General features: G+C 34.8%; 2 protein-coding genes across 3 annotated transcripts; one reads left to right on the forward strand and one right to left on the reverse strand.

Annotated features, from left to right (window-relative positions):
• Positions 1 to 518: 518 nt before the first annotated feature.
• On the reverse strand, positions 519 to 14,833 carry LOC132713064 (cilia- and flagella-associated protein 141-like). Of its 2 annotated transcripts, none has more exons than XM_060695527.1 (4): positions 14,504 to 14,833; positions 4,759 to 4,799; positions 3,226 to 3,355; positions 519 to 1,609 (listed from the first exon to the last, which is right to left on the reverse strand). In XM_060695527.1, the coding sequence occupies exons 1-4, from the start codon at positions 14,561 to 14,563 to the stop codon at positions 1,508 to 1,510; spliced, it is 333 nt and encodes a 110-aa protein (XP_060551510.1). In that variant the 5' UTR covers positions 14,564 to 14,833; the 3' UTR covers positions 519 to 1,507. The 2 variants fall into 2 exon arrangements, with proteins under 2 accessions (XP_060551510.1, XP_060551509.1); XM_060695526.1 differs by lacking the exon at positions 14,504 to 14,833 and adding an exon at positions 12,605 to 12,780.
• A 2,175-nt stretch (positions 14,834 to 17,008) lies between these two features.
• On the forward strand, positions 17,009 to 20,935 carry LOC132713073 (angiopoietin-related protein 7-like). Its single transcript, XM_060695536.1, has 2 exons — positions 17,009 to 18,386; positions 19,958 to 20,935. Exons 1-2 carry the CDS (start codon positions 17,432 to 17,434, stop codon positions 20,602 to 20,604), a joined length of 1,602 nt encoding a protein of 533 aa, XP_060551519.1. The 5' UTR covers positions 17,009 to 17,431; the 3' UTR covers positions 20,605 to 20,935.
• Positions 20,936 to 22,185: the final 1,250 nt, after the last annotated feature.

The following is a 22,185-nucleotide window of genomic DNA, read 5'->3' on the forward strand; positions in this document are numbered from 1 at the left end:
CACTTGACAATGTTACAAGACAAATATCTAAACTCTAGGCTTTGCAGTTTCAAAAAATACTTATTATTTTCCTATATAAGCCTATGTGACCCCTAGGACAGGGCCATTTTTTTAATCCCAAGGGCATGATTTATGTAACTTTTGTAGAGGAACACAAGATGATAATAAATGCCAAATATGTAGACTATAGGGATGGAAGTTTCCAAGACAAATTTTAAAGATCTCATCTTTAAAGTCCATTTTTCGCTCCTGTGACCTACTTATGCACCAGACTGTAACCATTTTGTACAGGTTCTTTTAATGTTTTGTTAAAAATTCATCAAGTGGTTTAGGAGGAGATGCTGTTGTTTAAAAATATTGTGGACAACAATGAACAACATTCAACAGCAACAGACACACTGCAGCCTCTGAGCACAAAAGGTGAGCTAAGAATTGATCTCAGGTGAGTGACCTAAGACCATCATGGCACTCTTGTTTATAATTCATTTCAATACCAAAAAATGAACATAAAATAAACATTGAGCATTCAAACTTTTTATTTACATAATACAATAACTATAAATGTATAATTATAAAGTTTGATTAAAGCAACAACTTGTATGTTAATCACATACTAGTCCTGTATATCACAGATGTGTTCAATAATAAATCACATTTTTAGCAGAACATAAATTCTACACAATTGTCACTGAAAGTTTGTTTTCAATTTGATAATTCTCTACCTAATTGTACTTAAATGCATTTTTCAATATAAATATTGCAAAATAGTTTCCCAAGGTTTGAAGAGATATCATATTAAACATACTTTATTCAGATCAATAGCTTTATAAAACCTCATTTCATCTCACATGTATAACTAAAAAAATATAAAAAAACAAACTTATTTTAAACATAGTCTTTAAAAACCTAACTAATAATAAATGCTGATAGTAAAAATATATAATAGCAATACTTTTTATGACCATTAGGCCTTTAAAATAATGCTGTATTTGTAATTTTGTTAATATCTTTGGTAATTCTTTATGAAAAATGGGTGAAACCTAAATATACAGTTTTTATCCCATGTTCATAAAATATTGACTTCTAAAATGTAATAAAGCTGTAATACTGATCAAAGTAAAAGACATGAACATTAAAATACAGACACACAATTCCATTCTTGTATTTCAATAAATGAAAATGACAAAATAGTAAAGTTAAAGTGAAGACCTCATTGACTGTAATTGACAAAGTTTGAGTAACAAATAATTATCTTCTACAATATTTTTACATTACCCACAATATGCAATTTCTTTTCCAATATGTAAAGAATCATTCTGTAAAAATAAACAAAGTGTAAGTAACTATGAAAAAAGTAATTAATTTACTGATATTTTACATGCACAATTATTTTAAATTCTTTTTTTACCAGGCCCTTGTAGAATGTTAACTTGTGTTTAATTGTTAACAATTACAAAAGAAATTTTGATAGTTGTTTAATTTTCTATTACAATGAACACTTTAATGTCTATATCCTCTGTTTGTAGAATGTTTTTCCTTTTAAACTGAGTTCTTTTTCCCATATTTCATATTCCTTTTCCAATAACTGTTTTAGAGCCACCCGTCGGACCTGAAATTGGTACAAACACTATAGCATTATATCACAGACTATGATTACATAGGTGATTATAATTACATGTTTACTAATGTATCTGACTAGGAAATTCTCCCTGGCTTGTTCACTTGATGAATAATCTGTCAATATAAAGCCTACAATTTATAAGTCTGTGTACAGATTGTGCTTGATAGATACCTTATCCGTAATAAACTCCACTTTAACTTGACTTTCTTAGAGTTAGACACTTAAATTCTATAAATACTGCTTATTTTCCTCATTTTTACCACTTGAAAATAGAAGTTTATGGATATTGAAAAGACACTAGACGGCAGTAATTTTGCAATTTTCTTGTTTAAAAGTTGTAAATTACCATTAACTAATTTCTACATAACATTTAATGTGACAAGACGATTTCTTATGCAGAGGAAAAGCTGAAAGAAACAGGAGCATTCTAGTAATGTTTCAAACCAACAACATAAACAGAAAGTTTGATTGAATTTTACAATAATCTAGTATCTTCTACTGATTGATTTTCTCCTCTGCGAATATTTTAACATTGTCTAAGTTCAAGACTGGCACTGAATATGCTCAAACTAACATTGTCAAAGTTCAATAGTAACGCAGACCAAGTTCAAACTAACATTGTCAAAGTTCAATAGTAACACAGACCAAGTTCAAACTAACATTGTCAAAGTTCAATAGTAACACAGACCAAGTTCAAACTAACATTTTCAAAGTTCAATAGTAAGACAGACCAAGTTCAAACTAACATTGTCAAAGTTCAATAGTAACACAGACCAAGTTCAAACTAACATTTTCAAAGTTCAATAGTAAGACAGACCAAGTTCAAACTAACATTGTCAAAGTTCAATAGTAACACAGACCAAGTTCAAACTAACATTGTCAAAGTTCAATAGTAACACAGACCAAGATCAAACTAACATTTTCAAAGTTCAATAGTAAGACAGACCAAGTTCAAACTAACATTGTCAAAGTTCAATAGTAACACAGACCAAGTTCAAACTAACATTGTCAAAGTTCAATAGTAACACAGACCAAGTTCAAACTAACATTTTCAAAGTTCAATAGTAAGACAGACCAAGTTCAAACTAACATTGATAAAGTTCAATAGTAAGACAGACCAAGTTCAAACTAACATTGTCAAAGTTCAATAGTAACACAGACCAAGATCAAACTAACATTTTCAAAGTTCAATAGTAAGACAGACCAAGTTCAAACTAACATTGTCAAAGTTCAATAGTAACACAGACCAAGTTCAAACTAACATTGTCAAAGTTCAATAGTAACACTGCCCAAGTTCAAACTAACATTATCCAAGTACAATACTAACACTGTCCAAAGTTCAAGACCGACATTTTCTAAGTTCAAGACTTAAATTGACCAAGTCAAAGATTGACCAAGTTCAAAACTAACACTGACCAAGTTCAGGACTAACATTGTCCAAGTTCAATACTAACATTGACTTTGTTCAAGACTTACATTGATGAACTTCAGGACTAATATTGACAAACTTCAAGAAAATAGCATACAGTTTTAACTGTACACAAATCCTAACACTACACTGTACAGGCATAGATCAACATTATCTAAGAGCCCAAACAACTTACAGATAATGCTGCTTTTGCAGCCATTCTCATTTCAGCTTTGATAACATCTGCCTCTGATCTGATTCGTTTCCCCCAACTAGACTCCTCAAGCTTTTCATTCCATGTTGCCCTCTGATTTACATTCTTCTCCCTATAACATATTATAATTATAGTAAAACTTTGAAACTGCTTGTGTTCAGCACTGATAAAAAGATAACTATAAGTTATATATGTGGGGACAATAACAGTAGGATTTTACTGACATACATAAGCAAACCCACAAACTACAATGATCGTTCTCTCTAAGATTCACTTACCAAAATTTTACTGTAAACAGGCCCAACAGCCCATTATTACAGAGAAAACAAAACAGACAAAAAATAACATTTTACATAAGAAAACTAACAAACAACTTCAAGAGAAACAATTTTACAATTAACATTAGATTATAAACTGTACTTAACGTCAAGAAAATTTGAATGAAATAGATACTTATTTTAAATCATTACAAATACTTTTTACAATGGAAATTAAAGGGGGGTTTAAAATAAGACAATTTGTAGGAAAAAATGTAAATGAAGGAAACACAAGCACATTATTACTTACTTATAATATAATATAGCTCTCATAAATCATTCTGATTGAAGAACTCTAAATATATTTTGATGATACAAACTCATTACTGATTAAATCTATAGCTTGTACATATTTGTGAAACATGCATTTAAGTATGTCTCACTAAATCTATATGTTTTCCTTTCAGGAATATTTGACAATTACATGGCTTAAATGTTCATGTTCTACAGTGAGGTTTAACATTAAACTGACCATATAATTAAACAAGTTGGCCATGATGTCAAAAATTGTCTTACAAAGTTTAATAAGCTCTAAAATAGCTGGATAACTTTAAGCGAATAAAAAGTTTTTTAACTATATTAAAGCTACTTGTTCAACTTGTTCAGACAAATTTAAAACTTACTTATAAATACCTCCAAGGACAGGGTTAGTAAATGGGTTAAGTCCATATTTGATTGGCCACTTTATTTATTTTCATTATTAAAAATCTTTTCTTTTTTTTTTCCTTTAGTAAAAAAGCATTGGGTCATTTATCAACAAAGGGACATTTATAAGGAAATTTAGGAATTTGCATTTATAGATTAAAAATTAAACAGTTAATATTTTTGACAGATGTTTTTAACATAATAATAAGTTAACAAGTAGCTTTTACTAATTTACCTGCACTAATGTGTGGAAATAAGTAACATTTTGATGATAAAGTTATAACATCTATCCTAATATCCGTAGGACAAGTGAAACATTGCATGTGAGACACATACAAAATCAAAGCTTCTATTACCATTAAAGAAAAGCAATGTGCATAAATTACAAAAATAAATAATTTCACCTCAACCCTCATGATTCTGCCTCCTTTTGGTTACTGAAATGGCATAATTGTACATTTCATTTTTGTTTTATTTTGTATTTGATGAATAAAAACCATGATAATAAATAGAAAAGCTTCATGAGATATAAAACTGGCAATATTGTACTTACAATCTTACAACATTTTCTCTGTCTGCCATAACCTCATCATACTGTAAATATACAACAATATACAACCTTAAAATACATTGTCATCATAAGCTAAATAGTTTTTGTTTTTTTAATGCGTTTATTTAAGGTCGCCGCCGGAAAGCCCATATGGACCACCGTACACTCAAGTCGGGCCATCCTAGATCGTCCCGCCGAGATTTTTTCTTCGATTTTTTTCCAGCTTTTATTGGTGGAGGAAGACCCCAGGTGCCCCTCCGGGCATTATTTCAGGCACGAGCGGGCACCCGGGTAGAACCACCGACCTTCCGTAAGCCAGCTGGATGGCTTCCTCACATGAAAGATTTCGACCCAAGTGAGGATCGAACCTACAGCGGTGAGGGACCAGTGATCTCAAGTCGGCGACCTTAACCACTCGGCCACGGAGGCCCCATCAGCTAATTAGACTTCAGTGAACAGGTTTTATTGTACTGCTAGACCTGTTCACTGTTGCACAATAAAAGCAACATAAAAAGTTATGGAAGCCACAACTATGTCATCATTTAACTTTTTACCATAATTTACTTATTTTTATCATCTTTTTTTGTTTTAGTCTGACCCTCCTATAACACTGGATGAATGTTCTCTTTTTTTTTTTTTTTAAAAAGACCAAATTTCATGTGAAGATAAAAAATATGAAAAGAGTATAACAGACTAAAACAGCCAATTAACCCTGTTATCAAGTAGGTCCGGTGTGTATATATAAAATCCTTACAAGAAATAACCTCCTTTGTTAGTCTCACTCAGTGTTTTTGAATGACATTAATTTCCCCTGATAACTACATTAATTTTAGATTCATTGGATTTATTTAGAAACTTGAACATACATTTCAAGATATAAATGATAATTCATTTGATCATTTTGCTTGGAAATAAGCAGACATTCACATGACAAAGTTCAGGACATTTCAAGAGATACATTTTTTTTCCAATTACTTGTTTTTATTTCATTTCCTTGCTTTTTGTTTGTTTTTCTTTTCTAAGATATCATTACAATCACACGATATATATGTAGAGTGCCCCCTAATGTTCTTTGTTAAGATCAAGCAAAAATATTGAACATTATGTTTAATGAAGTTTATAATCTTATAATTAATATAATAATAATTGTAAGCTTGCTGTCATTCTGTTAATAAAATAAGTGTTATTCTGAATTTGATGAGAAAAGATATATGTAAACAAGAAATGTTTCTTAAAGCTATATCTATAAGGTCATTAAATAATATGTAAATAAAAATGTTATGGCAAGACAGCATGATTGGTATTTCATAAAATTTTGTGCAAGACATTGTAAAAGACATTTTAAAGCAAGAAGACAGATGGTTGTTGATAAAGCATTTTTTATATATTCACAAGGCCTGAATTTTAGAGTGCCAAAGTACAAATTTCTCAGATAAGTCAGCACTGGAACATAAAACTATAAAATGACGCATAACAGAGTTACTGCCCGAACAAGCCAAGGTTTTCAAACGCATGAATTCACTCATGGACAGAAAGTTTTAACAAAATATGATATGCCAGCCCGGCAGCCCACTTATACCACTATCAGAGTCAGGTAAGAGTTTTGGCTAGACTTTAGTATATGTTGCAGCTACTTTTAACATTTTACACAAAATTATTTAATATTTAGCAGTTCATTCACTCAGATTACTTCTAGGGTCATGGTCAAGGGTTATTGGTAAAGGTTAGTGTAATGGGCATGGAGCTAAATATAAGATGGAGAAGAGACTGTGACGTCACACAGTTAAAATCAGTATCAGCGGAATTGTGTTCCGGCAAGTTATATGTCGCGAGATTTTGAGAGAGTTGATGCATCCTGGGTAAAAGTAGCCAAAATACCACCATTTTGAATTTCCGGAGGTACATCAACAAAAAAGACTAAACATTTTTTACTTATATAAGAAGCAATAGTTATTTATTCTAAAACGTACAAAACACACTTTTCCACACAAATATTTCTCCGATGAAAATCCATGTTGGCAATGTAAGCAATAATTCAAGGATATCGACGAAGTTAAACGATAGCGTAAAAATCGGAGACTAGCGGGAAAGCCCGATTATCACCAAAGCACGCAAAGGATTGTGGTTCTGAATCGGACTCTCGTCTATTTTCGGAGTTTCCTATCTGTTGTTTATATATCTGTATAATGGGTTAGGGATAGAGGTTTAGGGTTAGGATTATAAAATATGGATTTTACTGCGGAGAGATTCTATAGGTGCTCCGAGAGTTTCATATAACTCTGTACAACCATTACCGTTGGTCTAGTGGTTAATATGCCCCCCTTTCAATTCGGGAGGTTGAAGGTTCGAGTCTAATGAGAAGCGTTAATTGAAGGATGAAAGTTTCTCTTTGGACTTGTTCCAAAATGGCTGCTTCTTGAGCCGCGAGGTAGTTGAAATGAAAACCAGGTTACCGATTGCGCAGTGGTATGGGTTGGGTGGTACATGGGATGCAAGCAAAAGGTGTCTTATAAGTCAGAAATGGCTGGCCTTTTCAGTAGGGTAGACATTATAATAAACAAGACCTTTACATTTATTACCTTTTTATTTTGGTTCTAATTAATTAATTAACTAATTATCTTAGACCATGAATTTATCTAGGCCAGCCCAGATCAGCAACTGTTACACAAACATTTCAAGTTTTATTATGATACTTGTACATGTTTTAGTTACACCCATATTTTCATGATTGAGTATATATCAGATGCTGCTACTGATATATGCTCAAGCATCATACTGGAAATTAGGTCAACTATATTAAAATAAAATTGAATCATTTACTTTAATTTATTTTAAAAATTTAAATTTAAAAAAAAAAATCTAATTCTATTTCTGATTTTAGGGTTGTGTACATATATAGAATTCTTGTATGATGTAATTTTATGTGATGTTTGATTGTAGTGTTATATTTGCTTTTAATCATTTAATGCTTTCTTACCCATATTTATATGTGCTGATAAACCTTAACTGTTTTACAGAGTCTTTCATAAATGTACATTGATCTTCTTAATACTGTGGTGGTCACTGACCTAACCGAAATATAGTGGTGTTTGACCTTGGTGAGATGGGACGTCCCAGTATTCCCTCAGTCCACATCCTGGTTTCCTGTTGAATGGACAAGCAATAAACTGCTCAGATTAATCTATCTGATTACATCCGTGTGTCAAAGTATCCAAAGAACTTGAACATCTATGTAAGTTTGTTATACCATTATAGATTTACTATAATGGTGGCAGCGGTGATTTAATTCTAGCTGCGGCCTGTATTTTTAAGACGCTACCAGTCTTCGGACCCACTTAGGTTTTTGTACCATTGTGGTTTCTAATTAGGATATTTGATACCGGTATCATATTTTTTTTCTTCTATTGTTGTTCCAAAACCTAGCAATTTTTGAAAGAGAATTGCAGAGGAATTTTTAAGAGTGATATTTTCATAATATTGCTTATTTTCAGGCAGAAAGAGGTGTGATATTTTTTATATTGCATAATTCAAAGAGCGATATTTTTTTTTAATATTGCTTATTATAGTTACTGTAAGGCACAATATTGTAGTATTGTGCAGGTGTGTGGAATAAAATAAATTTTATTTCAGAAATTGGTTTACAGTAACGGTAAGTGGTACTTTGCATGACCTGTATTTGCCTGATATTTTTAATTATTTGTAATAAAAATATTGTAATAAGTAATTATTAATATGGCAATGGCGATGAATAGGTCAGACACAAAAGGCCCCCATACCAATAAATCTAAGGTTGCGATTAATTTTGCTTCTGATGACGAGTTGGTTAAAATTCCGGGGGTTAGTAAGAAGGTTGCTGCTATTCTCCTATCTATAAGGGGGGCTGGCGGTGATATCACAGGCGACATATTGTCTGCAATATGTCGTAAAAAGTTTACGGGTGAGGAATTAGATATGATAGATTTTTCACCAAATGAGGTTTTGGAAGAATTCCCTAGGAAAAAGGAGGCTTTAGAGCATCATACTGAAGCTTTTAAAGGGGAAGGGTCCTTGGATAAGTCATTTAGGTCCTTGGATCAGTCATTTTTAGACTTTTCGGAACCAAAGCCTGGGGCAGTAAAGCCTGATGTGGCCAGAGGGTCAGCTGGGGTGAAAAGCACTTCAGTATTTGGGCGTAGAGAAGGTAGACCTGTGATGGGTGGGGATAGCATGGGGTATAATGGGCATATGTTTACCACACCTAGGGTTCCCCAGGCTATTCCTGCTGATTTTGGGTCTGAGCGGTCTCTATGGAAAGAACAGGGGATCACCTCATTGGGGGATAATGAGTTTGAGCCATTATCTCATGGGGGATGGGAACCAGTTTATCCTGTAACAGCCAGGTCAAGACTATCGTTAGATAAACTGCCCACGAATTTAACATTTGATGGCAATGGCAGTTGGGAAGCTTTCATTTTTAAGTTTTCCAGATATGCTGAGATGTGCCAGTGGTCAAATGAGGATAAACTGTGTGCGTTGTGCTTGACGTTAGAGGGCAAAGCTTTAGATTATTATGTAATTTTACATAATAGTGGTGAAGTGCAATCGTATGCTTCTTTATACGATAAACTGGAGGCTCGGTTTGGTGACCAAATCTCACCAGAGGCAGCTCAAGGGCAATTTTATCAAGCTTTTCAAAACCCGGGCGAATCTCTTGATGATTTTGCAGACAGGTTACGTGCCTTAGCCGATAAAGCCTTTCAGGGGGTATGTGCCCAATTTATAACAAGTCAGGTTATAATTAGGTTTTGCCATGGTTTATTAGACCAACAAGCTGGGTTCCATGTTTACATGCATGATCCATCCACGGTCGAACAAGCCAAATTATTGGTCCGTACGTACCAACAGAGCCATGAGGCCATTTTTGGTAGGAGCCAACGCAGTGAAAGGTGTGAAGGAAAGAGGGTTTCTTCAGTCAGTACTGATAGTTATGAAGTTCATTCTGATGAAGATAACTCTTCTGTGACTTGGGAAACTGTGATAGAGGCTATTGAGGAACTTGAAGATAAGTTTGAGAAGGCTTTCACAGTTGATTAGGCTAAGGTCAAAGGTAGCCCTAAAAGTTTATAAAATGCTTTTAGGTGTTTTAAGGCTACAAGGTTGGGTCGATATCATGTTTATTCTAATATGTGGTTCTTCTAATCCCAAAGGGGGGAAGGGAATTGGATAGAATAAAATGTAGGATATCGATCTGGGGAAAATCAGGTTGTAAACATGGTGTTTGGATCCAGGGTGCCATGTAGGAAATCAACTTGAGGGAAATTCCTTGTAGTTGGAATAAGTCTTGGGGAATAAAAGCCTGCCTCTTACCAGTTAGTACTGGTGGGGGTGAGGGTAGCTGCAGATAGGAACCGCCATTGGGGTAATTAAATTTATCTGGTGGTTAATCAGAGAAGAACTACCATGGGGTAATTTAATTTATCTGGTAGTTTAGCTGATTGCATACCATAGACTGATCACTCATATAAGGTGGTTTATTGGTTTTGGGAGCCACAAGGTAATTTGGCGGGATGGTTGAAGGATCTATCCCGGTGTAAGTTGCTGCAGCACAGATCAAATCGTAATCACGGTCAAATGATATAATGTCTAGTACCATGTGGGAAATCGATTTGGGCCCAGAACAAATCGTAATCATGGTATTTAAAATGATGTAATGTCTGGTACCATGTGGGAAATCGATTTGGGGAAAATTGCCTTGTGGTAGGTGTCAATTAGTATATGATGGCCCATGAATTGGGGGATCCTTTATTGACGATGTAGATGTGGTGCTATTGGCAAGTAAAAGATCACTTGGGTCACTAAGGGTCTTGGGAAGCCTGCCAGGGAAGGAACCAAAATCTACGGGTTTCAGGTTAAAATCGCATCTGTCATTGAGTGTGTTACAATCAGTCTTGGTAATAAGGAACCTTGGGAACGAATCCCAGGAGTGTAAGCTCATTATCTAGGAATCATCTTAGTAATAATGGGTTGCGAGCTTATTGGTGATTATGTTTCAAAAGGCCCTAGAGTCCATTCTGGTGTTATTTTCAGAAATCTGAGTCCCAGAACTGAGATGTTTGGTAACAATATATTCACCATTAAGAGACGGTTAGCTCCCATATAGACAAGCAAGTTGCATCTGGTCAGTTAAGTTCACTGCTATGTAGGGGGTCACCAAGCACGCAGTTCCCGTCTCTTCTAAGCTAGATGACCTATAATGTCATTTGGTAGGTTGCTTGTTAGGCCGACAAGCAATTTATATGACAGTTTGTATGGGATCTATTTGGATGCAGGCATCTGTTAATAGTGATCATTACAAATGTTAGTACAATATTGGATTGCGTGGTTGGGGGTTTCTTATGGCAGAAATAGAATGAGCATCTTGCAGAACTGAAGTAGTAATTGTCATGATGTTATCGGTTAGGTTGAGCTCTTGAAATAATGTCAGAGTTATAACAGTTATCAAAGGAAATGTGTTGTCTTTTTGGGAGGTATAAGAATATAAGACTGGAGATTTATGATTCATTGTGGTTATTTAATGTGGTTTCACAGCTTGTGGGTGAAGGTTACTTCTTGTTGGTTATTGAATATAAATCTGAGTTTGGATCGTTTATTGTCCAGATAAGGTCTTATATTGAGGATTGGGGTATAATCCTCAGGATGCTCATGCTGTTAAGCTGGTAGATGTGATAGGTGTTGCGGTAGTCTCTAGATATAAGCTGCATATCCTTGCATCTGAGTGTGAACCAGTGCATGAGTGGGTTAGAGTGTTTTGGCAGTAGTAAGAGATAAGTCTTCAGTGAATCAATTAGACCTGAAGGAGGTTTTATGTTTGTTGGTGATTGTTAGAGACTAATGTTGGTTAATTCTTCTCAGGGTGCTACTGGTGACAATTCATTCTAATAATTTCTAGTGGGCTGCTCAGGTTAATGAGTGAGTCGTAGAATTCTGCATCGTGGGCTGCTTAGGTGATTGAGTGAGTCGTAGAATTCTGCATAGTCGGCTGCTCAGGTAATTGAGTAAGTCCTAGTGGGGCTGCTCAGCTGATCAAGTCATAGCTGAGCTGCTCAGGTGATTGGTTTATGATAATCACCTATTTGGTACTTGTACTAGAGCAGGGTACAGTACCAGTACTGGTAAGGATCCAGGAAATCATTCAATAGGCTCGTATTGAGTGCTGGATTAGATACTAAAAAGGTCTTATCTGGCAGCCAGCCTTTTCAAATAGGACGGGGAGGAGTGTGGTGGTCACTGACCTAACCGAAATATAGTGGTGTTTGACCTTGGTGAGATGGGACGTCCCAGTATTCCCTCAGTCCACATCCTGGTTTCCTGTTGAATGGACAAGCAATAAACTGCTCAGATTAATCTATCTGATTACATCCGTGTGTCAAAGTATCCAAAGAACTTGAACATCTATGTAAGTTTGTTATACCATTATAGATTTACTATAATACTTTTATATATTTTCTTTTATACAGATTTCTTTTATACAGATTTTTTGTTTGAATTGTTATTGGATAGTCAGTTATGTCGGAAAATAGCTTATATAGCTAATGCTTATATGTTTTTATGAAACCGACTATAAATAAAGATTATCTTATCTTTTTTACCTTTTTATAAACTTTAAGACTTCTACTCAATCCTGGGTGTAATTCATGTATTGAAATTTTGTTTGAAAATACGGAAGAAGAAATATATATTATTTAAACCAAATAACTTACTAATATTTAGTGACATAAACATAAGTTCCAGTTATACAAATTGAGAAGTGGTTCGAAAGTTATATGGTACGAATGTTACAAAAAAACTTGGGTTTAGATAATTTTCATACTTTTATGCGTTCAACTTGTGCCTCAAAAGCCTTCCTGAGATTAGGATTAGTTACACGGTCTGCCTCAAAACGTAGTGCCGTTTCTAAACTCATTTTTGTAGCTTAATAAGTATTAAGTAAATGTCAAAACAAAATAAAGTTGCATCCGTTGCTTGCTTTGGTTGCTTTGGTCAAAGTACACCAAATCAACTTCATAAAAATAGTTCCAGATATTGGTATGTTATGCACACTTGTCTTTCTTTCAAATGTCAATAAATCGATTGAAATCAAATTCATATTACAAATGCTTTATTTATTATGATTTGGGGATGTTCTTATTAGTTTTAAAAATATCATAATTAAATCTGCGCGGAGGAACTGGTATCATATGTAAACAAATTAAAATAGTCCGGTGTTGAGTATTTTTTATCGTTCATGGTGTGAAAAATATATATCGGGTGTAATACCACCAAATATGTGACAGATTTATTATCGATCGTCTCTTTTCCGTGAAACACTTGACAATTGTGTAAACAAACATAAGATATTGTACATTATTATTATCAAATCACATTTCCGATGAATATTTAACTTTATAACAGAATCTCCCAATTTTTCCAATTATGGACAAAATAAATTAATTACATTTTGTTAGTAATATATCTATATGTAGATATGTAAATTTATCAAATCAGAAAAATGAATCTTGGAACTTGTAAATATCATCACGGATTTATATTACAATATAAATCCGTGATATCACCGAGCTAAATATTGTTTATAACTGAGCCATGTCACGACAAAACCAACATAATGCGTTTGCGACAGCAGCATGGATCCAGACCAGCCTGTGCATCCGCGCAGTCTGATCAGGATCCATGCTCTTCGCTATCAGTTTCTCTACTTGTTATAGGGTTTGTAAGCGAACAGCATGGATCCTGATCAGACTGCGCGGATGCGCAGGCTGGTCTGGATCCATGCTAGTCGCAAACCCATTATGTTGGTTTTGTCATGACGCGGCTCATATATCTGTGTAAATATAGAGAACATTTTTCTTTGTTTTCAAACGTCTAAAAAATTAACAGCATTAAAAATGTTGTTTGTGAAATATTCAAGATACAATTAAGACACTTCTTAAAATTAATTAACATTGGTTCATAAATATCAGGGTCTTTGAATATATATACATGTTAAACAATTTTTTGAACATGAGCTAAAAAGCTATTAACTGACAAAGGTATGAAATAATTATATCGAATAAAGCGACTGTAAAAAGAGTCGATCAACTTAAAGGTGCATCAGGGTCTTTACAAAGAACCTGAAAAATAATAAAACAAAACTTATAGTAGTACAGGAATACAATAAGTACAAACAGAAGTTAACAACAAATAAAACATCAACATAAAGAAAATATTTAAGCAGTATAAAAATGTAACACATATAACAGCATACTTTGCAATAGCGGAGATTTAAAACCAACTTTGTGGTAGTACTGTAAACTCAATGCTGTGGACCTATTTTGGCGCCAAATAAACGGGTTTTTGCTGTGATTTTACCTGCTTCTGGCTGTTTCAAAATGTTTGATATTTCATGACTCATAGTCATAGATTTGGGTTACAATATAAAAGTACAAAACATCCGGGACTAATTTAGAAACTGGTTATTAAATTATTAATAGTCTCGATTAGGCAGTTAAGTTACTATGGTTTTTATCACAAATAAGCGTGATTTTTAAAAGAATCATTTAATTGTAAAACATTCTCAAATAGTGATTTTTTTCTGTAGGCAGTCAAAACGTGTATCAACATATTAAAAAGAAACACGCATACTAATTGTTTTGTAGTTTGTGAATTTGATTTTAGCTGAATAATCAGGTTGTTCGTGCAAATAAATAATGAGGAAAGAAGTAAAAAGTCTTACGGTGACAAAGCCCCTGTCCCATGGTGGCTCTATATAAGACGGTTGTTTTCCCGTCATCATCAACAGCGTCTAGCAAATTAAATATAAAATCCAGTCAATAATTTAGATCTATCAATAAATAGAGCAGTTCACAAGTTACACATCACTACTTTTATCCTCGTCGTTTGTTTTTCTCAAGATAAGTCAAGTCTTTTCTCTATTTAAAATGCAATCTTTTTATCTATTGACTTTCAAGAATGACATTCGTTTGTTTTCTATTGCAAAGTAAGCTCTAATTAAATAAATCTATACACATTTTTATAGGTTATTTTGATTTGTGCCTAGCAACCGCCATCAACGAGGAAACAATGAGCGTTTGTTACACAGATCTTGTTTGATTTTCAATGCAGCTCGAGTGGTTTGGCTGATAAATTAAGTACTTGATGAAACACTATATATAGGCCTGTACATGTAAACAGATATAGGCACACAAATGTTATTTCATCTTCGATCTGTGAACGATAACAATCATCTCAGTTTACACGCTTTATGAACTTGAAGATCGCTAAATTTTGTAGTTGTGATGGTTAATTGTAAATTAGGTTTATCGCAAATTTAAGATGCTTATTAAAAACAAGATAAACACAATCTCTACACAAAAAGCATGAAAGGAAGCAAAGTGTTGTAAATTTAGTGTTATTTTGTTGGGAAAAATAGATTAATTGCCAAATATTGCTCTGGGAAAATTGATACTAAATGATTTATATGACAATTTTAAAATCTGCCTGGTATTTTCTGAACAGAAAATGTAGTGTTACATAAATAAGTACGTCGTCCTTAGGGCGTTAATAATATATGAAAAGAGTAAAATGGAGACGATGAACAAGATTCTTCATTCCACTTTAGAAGTTACTGGTTTTTAAGAAACAATTGTAAACAATGTGTATATAGTAGGAAACAAAAAGCATAACTATGACAAACTTGTCGAATTCTTTTTTTAAGGATTTATCACAGGGGCTTAAAATTCTATCAATAATCGGTCTAAAGTCCGATTAAAAAAATTCCATACCTATATATTTTTATATATAGGTATGGATTTTTTAAAAACCAGACTTTAGAGCGATTGTGGATTTACCATCAATGTAATTCTAATAAGAAAATAAGTTTGAATTGTATGCACTGCAGTATGTTGATATAGGGGTATCTATCAACAAAACTTCATTTAAATTCTAATTTATTTTTCCCCTCTCATTTGATAGAATTGAAAAGTACGTAGATTAAATAAACATGTAAAAACTAATAAATTACGATTCTTTAAACAACAAAAAAAATCTATAAAAAATATAAATAAAAAAATACATGTAAAATAAAACATGTGCGACAGGTATAAAAATGCACTTTTAAAGATATAAAGGGCAATAACTCCAGAAAAATGCAAAGTAAAATAACCGTTCTTGAACGATAAACTTCGTATCAAACCTTCTGTAGTCTTATACTCTGGCATGCAAAAATAACAAACGGAAATATACCCCAAAAATAATGTAAAATGTTTAATTTTTCAGTGAGATCTATCCACCAGTAAATTGTCAAGATGATACCGGAGTCCCCGAGGTATCTGTCTGTAGTCTATGTTGAACGACGGTCCATCCGCCCGTTACGGCGCAGACAGTATAGCTTTCCTTATCTAGCACGGACCCCAGACTTGTCACCAGTCTTGCCCTCAAATGCATAAAATGGCGTTATTTTACCTCCATGCAATTTCCACGGAGTATTATAATTAGCCATAGATAAGAATTTCGAAAGAATCTCACTGTACAGGGGATAATGGGCCCTAAACGTACAGTAGCACGAGACAGTATGAAAAGGTGAGATAGCCCTGAAGAGCGACACCGTTCAAACCGCCTCTTCGTGGTAGGGGGGTAACGCAGTCTAATGTCCTTTCTCGTCGATTCTGCTAATTGTGTAGGTTCACTAGACAACACATTGATCAGCGGCTGGTCCCAGTATACAAGTTCTGGTTTTCTTTCCCGCTGTCCCAATTTCTGTAAATCTTCTGTTTATGTCCTGTCCCATCTCCACGACTTACACGTATACCGAGGGGATGGAGGGGAAGAGAAGTCCCGGAGTTATGGTCGGGGAAAAAATAAGTACTTAAATTATAAATGGCGCTAAAAAGTTACGGTTTTGTATTCAAAATGAGCTGGTTTGTTGAAATTTAACTTGGATGGGGCGCGCAAACAGTAAATGTGTTATTCTAATAAAGCTTTATTTTTGTCACTAAATACTATACTGGTGTGAAATCTCGGTGCATACAAAGAAAAAGGTTGATTTGAATCTTCAACTCCCAGACGCACACACTTTCCGCCTATGTAATCGTTGGAACATGTTAGATCTGAGATTTAATCTGTAAGAAATGCCAATCAAAAAAGACAATGTCTTTTTTTTCTGAAAGTTGCATGCATAAAATAATCTCTGATTTCGAAATTATCTCTACTGGATGATAGGTGACATTGATTTTTTTTCTTTTCCGGCGAGAACCATTGCACGAGAAATCGTGAAGCTACCTATTACCGTGAAATTAATTGTTTCCCAAAGTTCTTGTTTATGACAGGAACATTATTAAATAAGCGACTGGCGTGTAATTTCGACAGAAAATAAAATATTTAGTGTGTGACAAGGGAGTAAATCGCTCGCAGAGATTATTATTTCGGAAATTGATTGAATAAAGATTTCACGAGACGATGTTACGAAGTCAAGCCGGTAATATAAGTGTTAGTCTATATCCCTGAAAAGCAGCAGCGGATAAATATCTGAATTTCATATCAAATTAATGTCGCAGGATTCTCTTCTTCAGCTAGCATGGATTTAATTATTTGTAAAACGTTTCCTTTATGGTATGAAGAAAACATCATGGAAGGTTTATAAAAAGAGATTTTAAATAGCTACACAATGTTGATTATAACACTTATCTCGTGCATTTTGCACGTGCTGAATGGCGAACAATATTTAAATCGTGATTGTCGGTATGAGTTTAATGTGTGGCAACCCGACGCTGACGAATTGCAACGCATGCGTACATTAGAAATACAATACGCCAACTTTTCAAACTACATTAACAAAGAACTTTTGCTCGTGCAGGTACAACGTGCCAGTGATCTCGATGTATACCGAAACTGGACGATAATGTATGACAAATCACTGATGGAATTAAAAACGGAACAATTACAAAAATACGTGGAACTTCAAGAACTTAGAGTAAAAGTCGGAATTTACGAAATAAAATTGGAAGAGATGAAAGAAAAATTCGAGGATTCAAAATATCGTTCAGCGACTCATAGATCTGGGCGCAAGAAACACGTGCGAAAAGACAGAATGTTACCTACATACGGTTCTCAATCAGACACGCCCAGAGAACAACTGCTTGATAGCTTGAAAAACATGGTTACTGACCTGAAAGCTGAATGGATCCTTCTGAAGCGAGAATTCATAGATATGAGAAGTGATAATAAGAATTTACACAGAGTCCAAAACAGTTTGTATAACTCCAGCGAAGCGTGTCACACAGAGACCAGCCAGCTGCGAGAATTATATAGACTTCTTGGACAGACGGACAGGAGAATAGAAAGCGATATAGAGGGTATACATTTTAAAATAGAGCATCTGAGCCAAGATCTGAAGTCTATTAAGTCGGCCCAAGAGACAGTGAAAAGTGATGTCTTGTCAGCCGAGAATGGACTGTCGGCACTACAGGCCTCCTCGATGGTAATGAGTGAAAAACTGTCGGTTATACAATCGCAGATGGAGCCTAGCATTCAACCCTCGCGTGGTGCTGTCCAAGATAGTAAACTTGGCCATGTAGAAATAGGAAAAACTACAAATCTGACACCCAATAAAATACCTAAAGGTAAGTACTTATCGTTTTCTTCTGGTCGAACATGTTATTATAATTGTCTGTAACTCTTTGCACATCCCCTGAATGTCTCCGGAAAATAGCGACATTTCAATTTAGAAAGTATTTCGTGCGTCCAATGCTGCAAATAACATTCGTGTTCGTAAGAAAGTTGTAAATTTCTCAAAATGTTAATTTTATTAAGTAGACAAGTAAATTTTTATCTACTTAAGAGAATGTGTTTACGTATTATAAAAATGTGGTGCAAATATTCATTTATTTATGTAATATGTCAAGATGGTCAATCGGCCTGGTAATGGTCCGAATTGAAAACTACCAACACCAACACTGCCCTCTTAGCCCCGATTCGAGCGTATTCAATTTTCAATACTAGAAGTTATGAGATCTATGATCCCGAAGGACCTGAAAAAAACCTTGATGCCTTCTACTCTCTCAAATCATCTCGACTTTATGCTTTAATCCCAAAACACTCACCACTGAATTAAATTCACCACACTGAAGATGATCGACGTCATTTCGACGTATATATGTGTTGAATGCAAATTTGATTAAACCTGTCAAATACTCGTTATATGCATTAGATCGGAGGCTTGGCATTTTTTAAAGATCTTGATCAAGTTTATTTTATTAACGATTTTATTTTTTTTATTTGCGCACCAGCCATATCACTGTTGATTGTGGGGTATACAGTGAACCGGCAAAATTCCCCCCATGTTCTTCTCGCTGCGGGTTTATTTTGGCGCCATGGCATATACCAGTACTCGCAGAGTTAAGCATTAACAAGAGATTTGAAAATTAAGTCAAATGTCTTGCTATTCCCCGTATGTGGGGTTGGTTTCAATTTTACTTGGGCATTATTATAACATATTTTTTGAAATATTATTGTGTTATTTTTAGAGGAAATTTTAAGTCTTGTAACCGAGATATCAGTGCGAAGCAGAGTAAGATTTAAAAAGAATGCTTTTATGTATTTAATGTATAGGTGGTCAACAGCTAGAGGTATACGTGCACTTAAAATAGCTGGCTTGTGTATCAATCTTATACCTAAATAGAATAGATGTGGGGAAGTTGGGAAAGATGTGACGAGAAAATTATTTCTTTAACAATAAAACTCACTACATTAGTCCTAAAATGTCAGTTTTCTGTTTATCAGACGTATTGTGATATTTCGCTGATCACTATTTTTTATGTTGTTAATTGATAATCGATTGTGAACACTGAAAAAAATTCTTGTTATTGGAAGATTGGTAGATTTATAATATCAAACGGGAATGCGACACATTGCAGTACAGATTTTAATTTCCATACTTGTTCTTGAAGTGTTTTTAGACTTATTGATAGCCCTTCGTTTGTGCATCGCATTGTTTACGTAAAATAATCATAAAAACATAGTCACGTGGATACGTTAATGTTTAAAATTACTTGAGTAACATGATTTTCTTCTCAAAAGTACATTTTCTAAGGTGTGGGGGCATTAAATATCTTTGCATTTGATGATATTTAACAAAGATGACTTTAAAAATTCTGTATATAAATAATTGACTGACAGTTGTTGTTGTTTGTAGATTGTGGTGATATCGTCGACCAAGGACATGTAATGAGCGGCTTGTATAAAGTAAAACCATCTGACAACATGTTACTAGATTATGTCTATTGTGAAATCGTCGACGGTGTCGGCTATACGGTGATACAGAGAAGAGCCGACGGTCTACAAGACTTCAGCAAGGGCTGGCTGGAATATAAGATCGGATTTGGTAACATGTATGGCGATTTCTGGGTTGGTAATGACTTTCTCCACGCCCTTACAAAAAACAATGAATATGGACTAACCATAGAAATTTGGGACTGGGAAGGGAACAAAACTTTTGCAAAGTATAATATCTTCACCATTGGAGACGAAGACAGTCGATATCGTCTGCACGTGAGTCGTTTCACAGGGGACGCTGGAGATTCTCTCACTTACCATGATGGAATGAAGTTCAGTACTGCAGACCACGACAACGATCTTTCTGACCGGAACTGTGCCGCAGATAATAAAGGTGGTTGGTGGTTTAGTGGATGTTACTTCAGTAATTTAAATGGCGCCTATCATATTGGCTGGTACTCGCCGGGTCAGTCGGCATTCGCGGACGGCACTGTTTGGTACACACTAAAAGACTCGGACATGTATTCGGTTAGAAAAGTTGTGATGAAAATAAATAAAGAAATATAGAATTGTTTTAACTTGAACAGCGGCGTCAGTGTAAAGTTGGCTATTGAGTATAATGATAGAACTTGTACATGCACTGTTTACTTAACTTTTGGTTGTGATTAATTTAGGTTGTAATCGCTCGAGACAGACTGAATTCAGACGCGATGCTTTAGTCTTTAAATGTGTTATTATATTTGTTCCTTTGACGTTATTTTTTTTCAAGATATAAACGGCCAATTTATATGAATAAAGCGAGGTTATATATTATGCTCACAAGAGGAGCTCTTTGTGGATTATGTACAGATTAGGATACCATCTATGCTGGGGATTATCAACTGTTACTAGCGTGTATTACTGTTTTATTGTTTGTTTTATTGAACGCATTTGTTTGTGTACATAAAATCCAATTTCATTCCTAGTTTTTGAGCAAAACTCAACTATTCTCCACTTTAAAATCACATCGTCTAAAAATCAAAAGGTCTAGATGTAATTGCTTAATGTACCGTATTGAAACGCATAATACAACAAAGATGTACTGTGTTAACAGTTTGTCCCACACAGATTTCCGTACTCCTACAAAAAATGACAGTTAATCCTCGGAAACAAACACACTCAAAATTGTTTTTTTCTAACAACGTGAGGTATTTGTTCGTTGTTAAACTGACTTCTAACCCTAACCCTAAACTTACTTTAATGCGTTCTTACACGTAAAACCCCAGTCACACTAGAGCTTACGATTACTTGCGACCACCGGCGACTTGTAAATCTGACGATCATCAGCGATTGTCTCCGACCAAAACCCTTGACAATTGACAATCGCACGACAAGTCATAAGCAAACGTACGATGGTCTCAAGTTTGTGTGGGATTACTTACGACTACCAGTGACCTGTCATGCGATCACTTACAACTTGTCCTACGACCCTCGCACGATAACTCAAGGTTACTCAAGATTATCAGTGACTAGTGGTAATTTGTAAAGACTGTCGTAAGATTGTCGCACTTCCGAACGACGATCGTGCGACAGCCTTAGACCTAATACGATCACTAGCGACCTGTTTGATCGCAGGGAGGTTTTTGTGCAAGCTCAAAAACCTCTCTACGACTGAAATTGGTCGTGGGACCTAAATAAGATAACCTGCGACTGTCAAAGATCACCGATGACCGTCATAAGACGTTTCAAAAATTGCCCGCGACCAAAGGTCACTGGTGATCGTAAACTGGTCTTCACTGGTCGTAAGCTCTAATGTGACTGGGGCTTAACCTAAACTTGTCTATGCAATCTTAGCCAAAACCTAATATGACTCTAGGAGGAAAGGTTAAAGTTCCGAGGTCTGTCTCACAATGTAGGTGAAACACACTAACCACTGACCTCGGTAAGTCAGGTTAACCGGAGCACACACACACGCACACGCGCTCGCGCATGTACAAGGGAATTCTGCCTTGATACAGAAGTGATATTGCATAGTCCAGCGTCTACAGTCGTCAATATTTGTGAAACCAGTCAGATTTACTTCAAATTGCTGTGTAGCAATATATAGTACTACATTTAGCCACATCAGATGGAAGACTATTATACATTGTCTTATCATGAACTAATAAA

The sequence above is a fragment of the Ruditapes philippinarum genome, unplaced genomic scaffold (genome assembly GCF_026571515.1).
Source record: "Ruditapes philippinarum isolate M1 unplaced genomic scaffold, ASM2657151v2 ctg100_1_1_1_1, whole genome shotgun sequence".
Classification (NCBI taxonomy): Eukaryota; Metazoa; Mollusca; class Bivalvia; order Venerida; family Veneridae; genus Ruditapes; species Ruditapes philippinarum.

Excerpts from the sequence above, each read along its gene's own strand:
- LOC132713073 (XM_060695536.1), top strand. The coding sequence starts at position 17,432 with ATGTTGATTATAACACTTATCTCGTGCATTTTGCACGTGCTGAATGGC. Across the intron at positions 18,387-19,957 it reads ACCCAATAAAATACCTAAAG|ATTGTGGTGATATCGTCGAC; the intron begins GTAAGTACTTAT and ends TGTTGTTTGTAG.
- LOC132713064 (XM_060695526.1), bottom strand. The coding sequence starts at position 12,697 with ATGAGTTTAGAAACGGCACTACGTTTTGAGGCAGACCGTGTAACTAAT. Across the intron at positions 3,356-4,758 it reads AGAGAAAATGTTGTAAGATT|GGAGAAGAATGTAAATCAGA; the intron begins GTAAGTACAATA and ends AATATGTTATAG. Across the intron at positions 1,610-3,225 it reads CTGCAAAAGCAGCATTATCT|GTCCGACGGGTGGCTCTAAA; the intron begins GTAAGTTGTTTG and ends TACCAATTTCAG.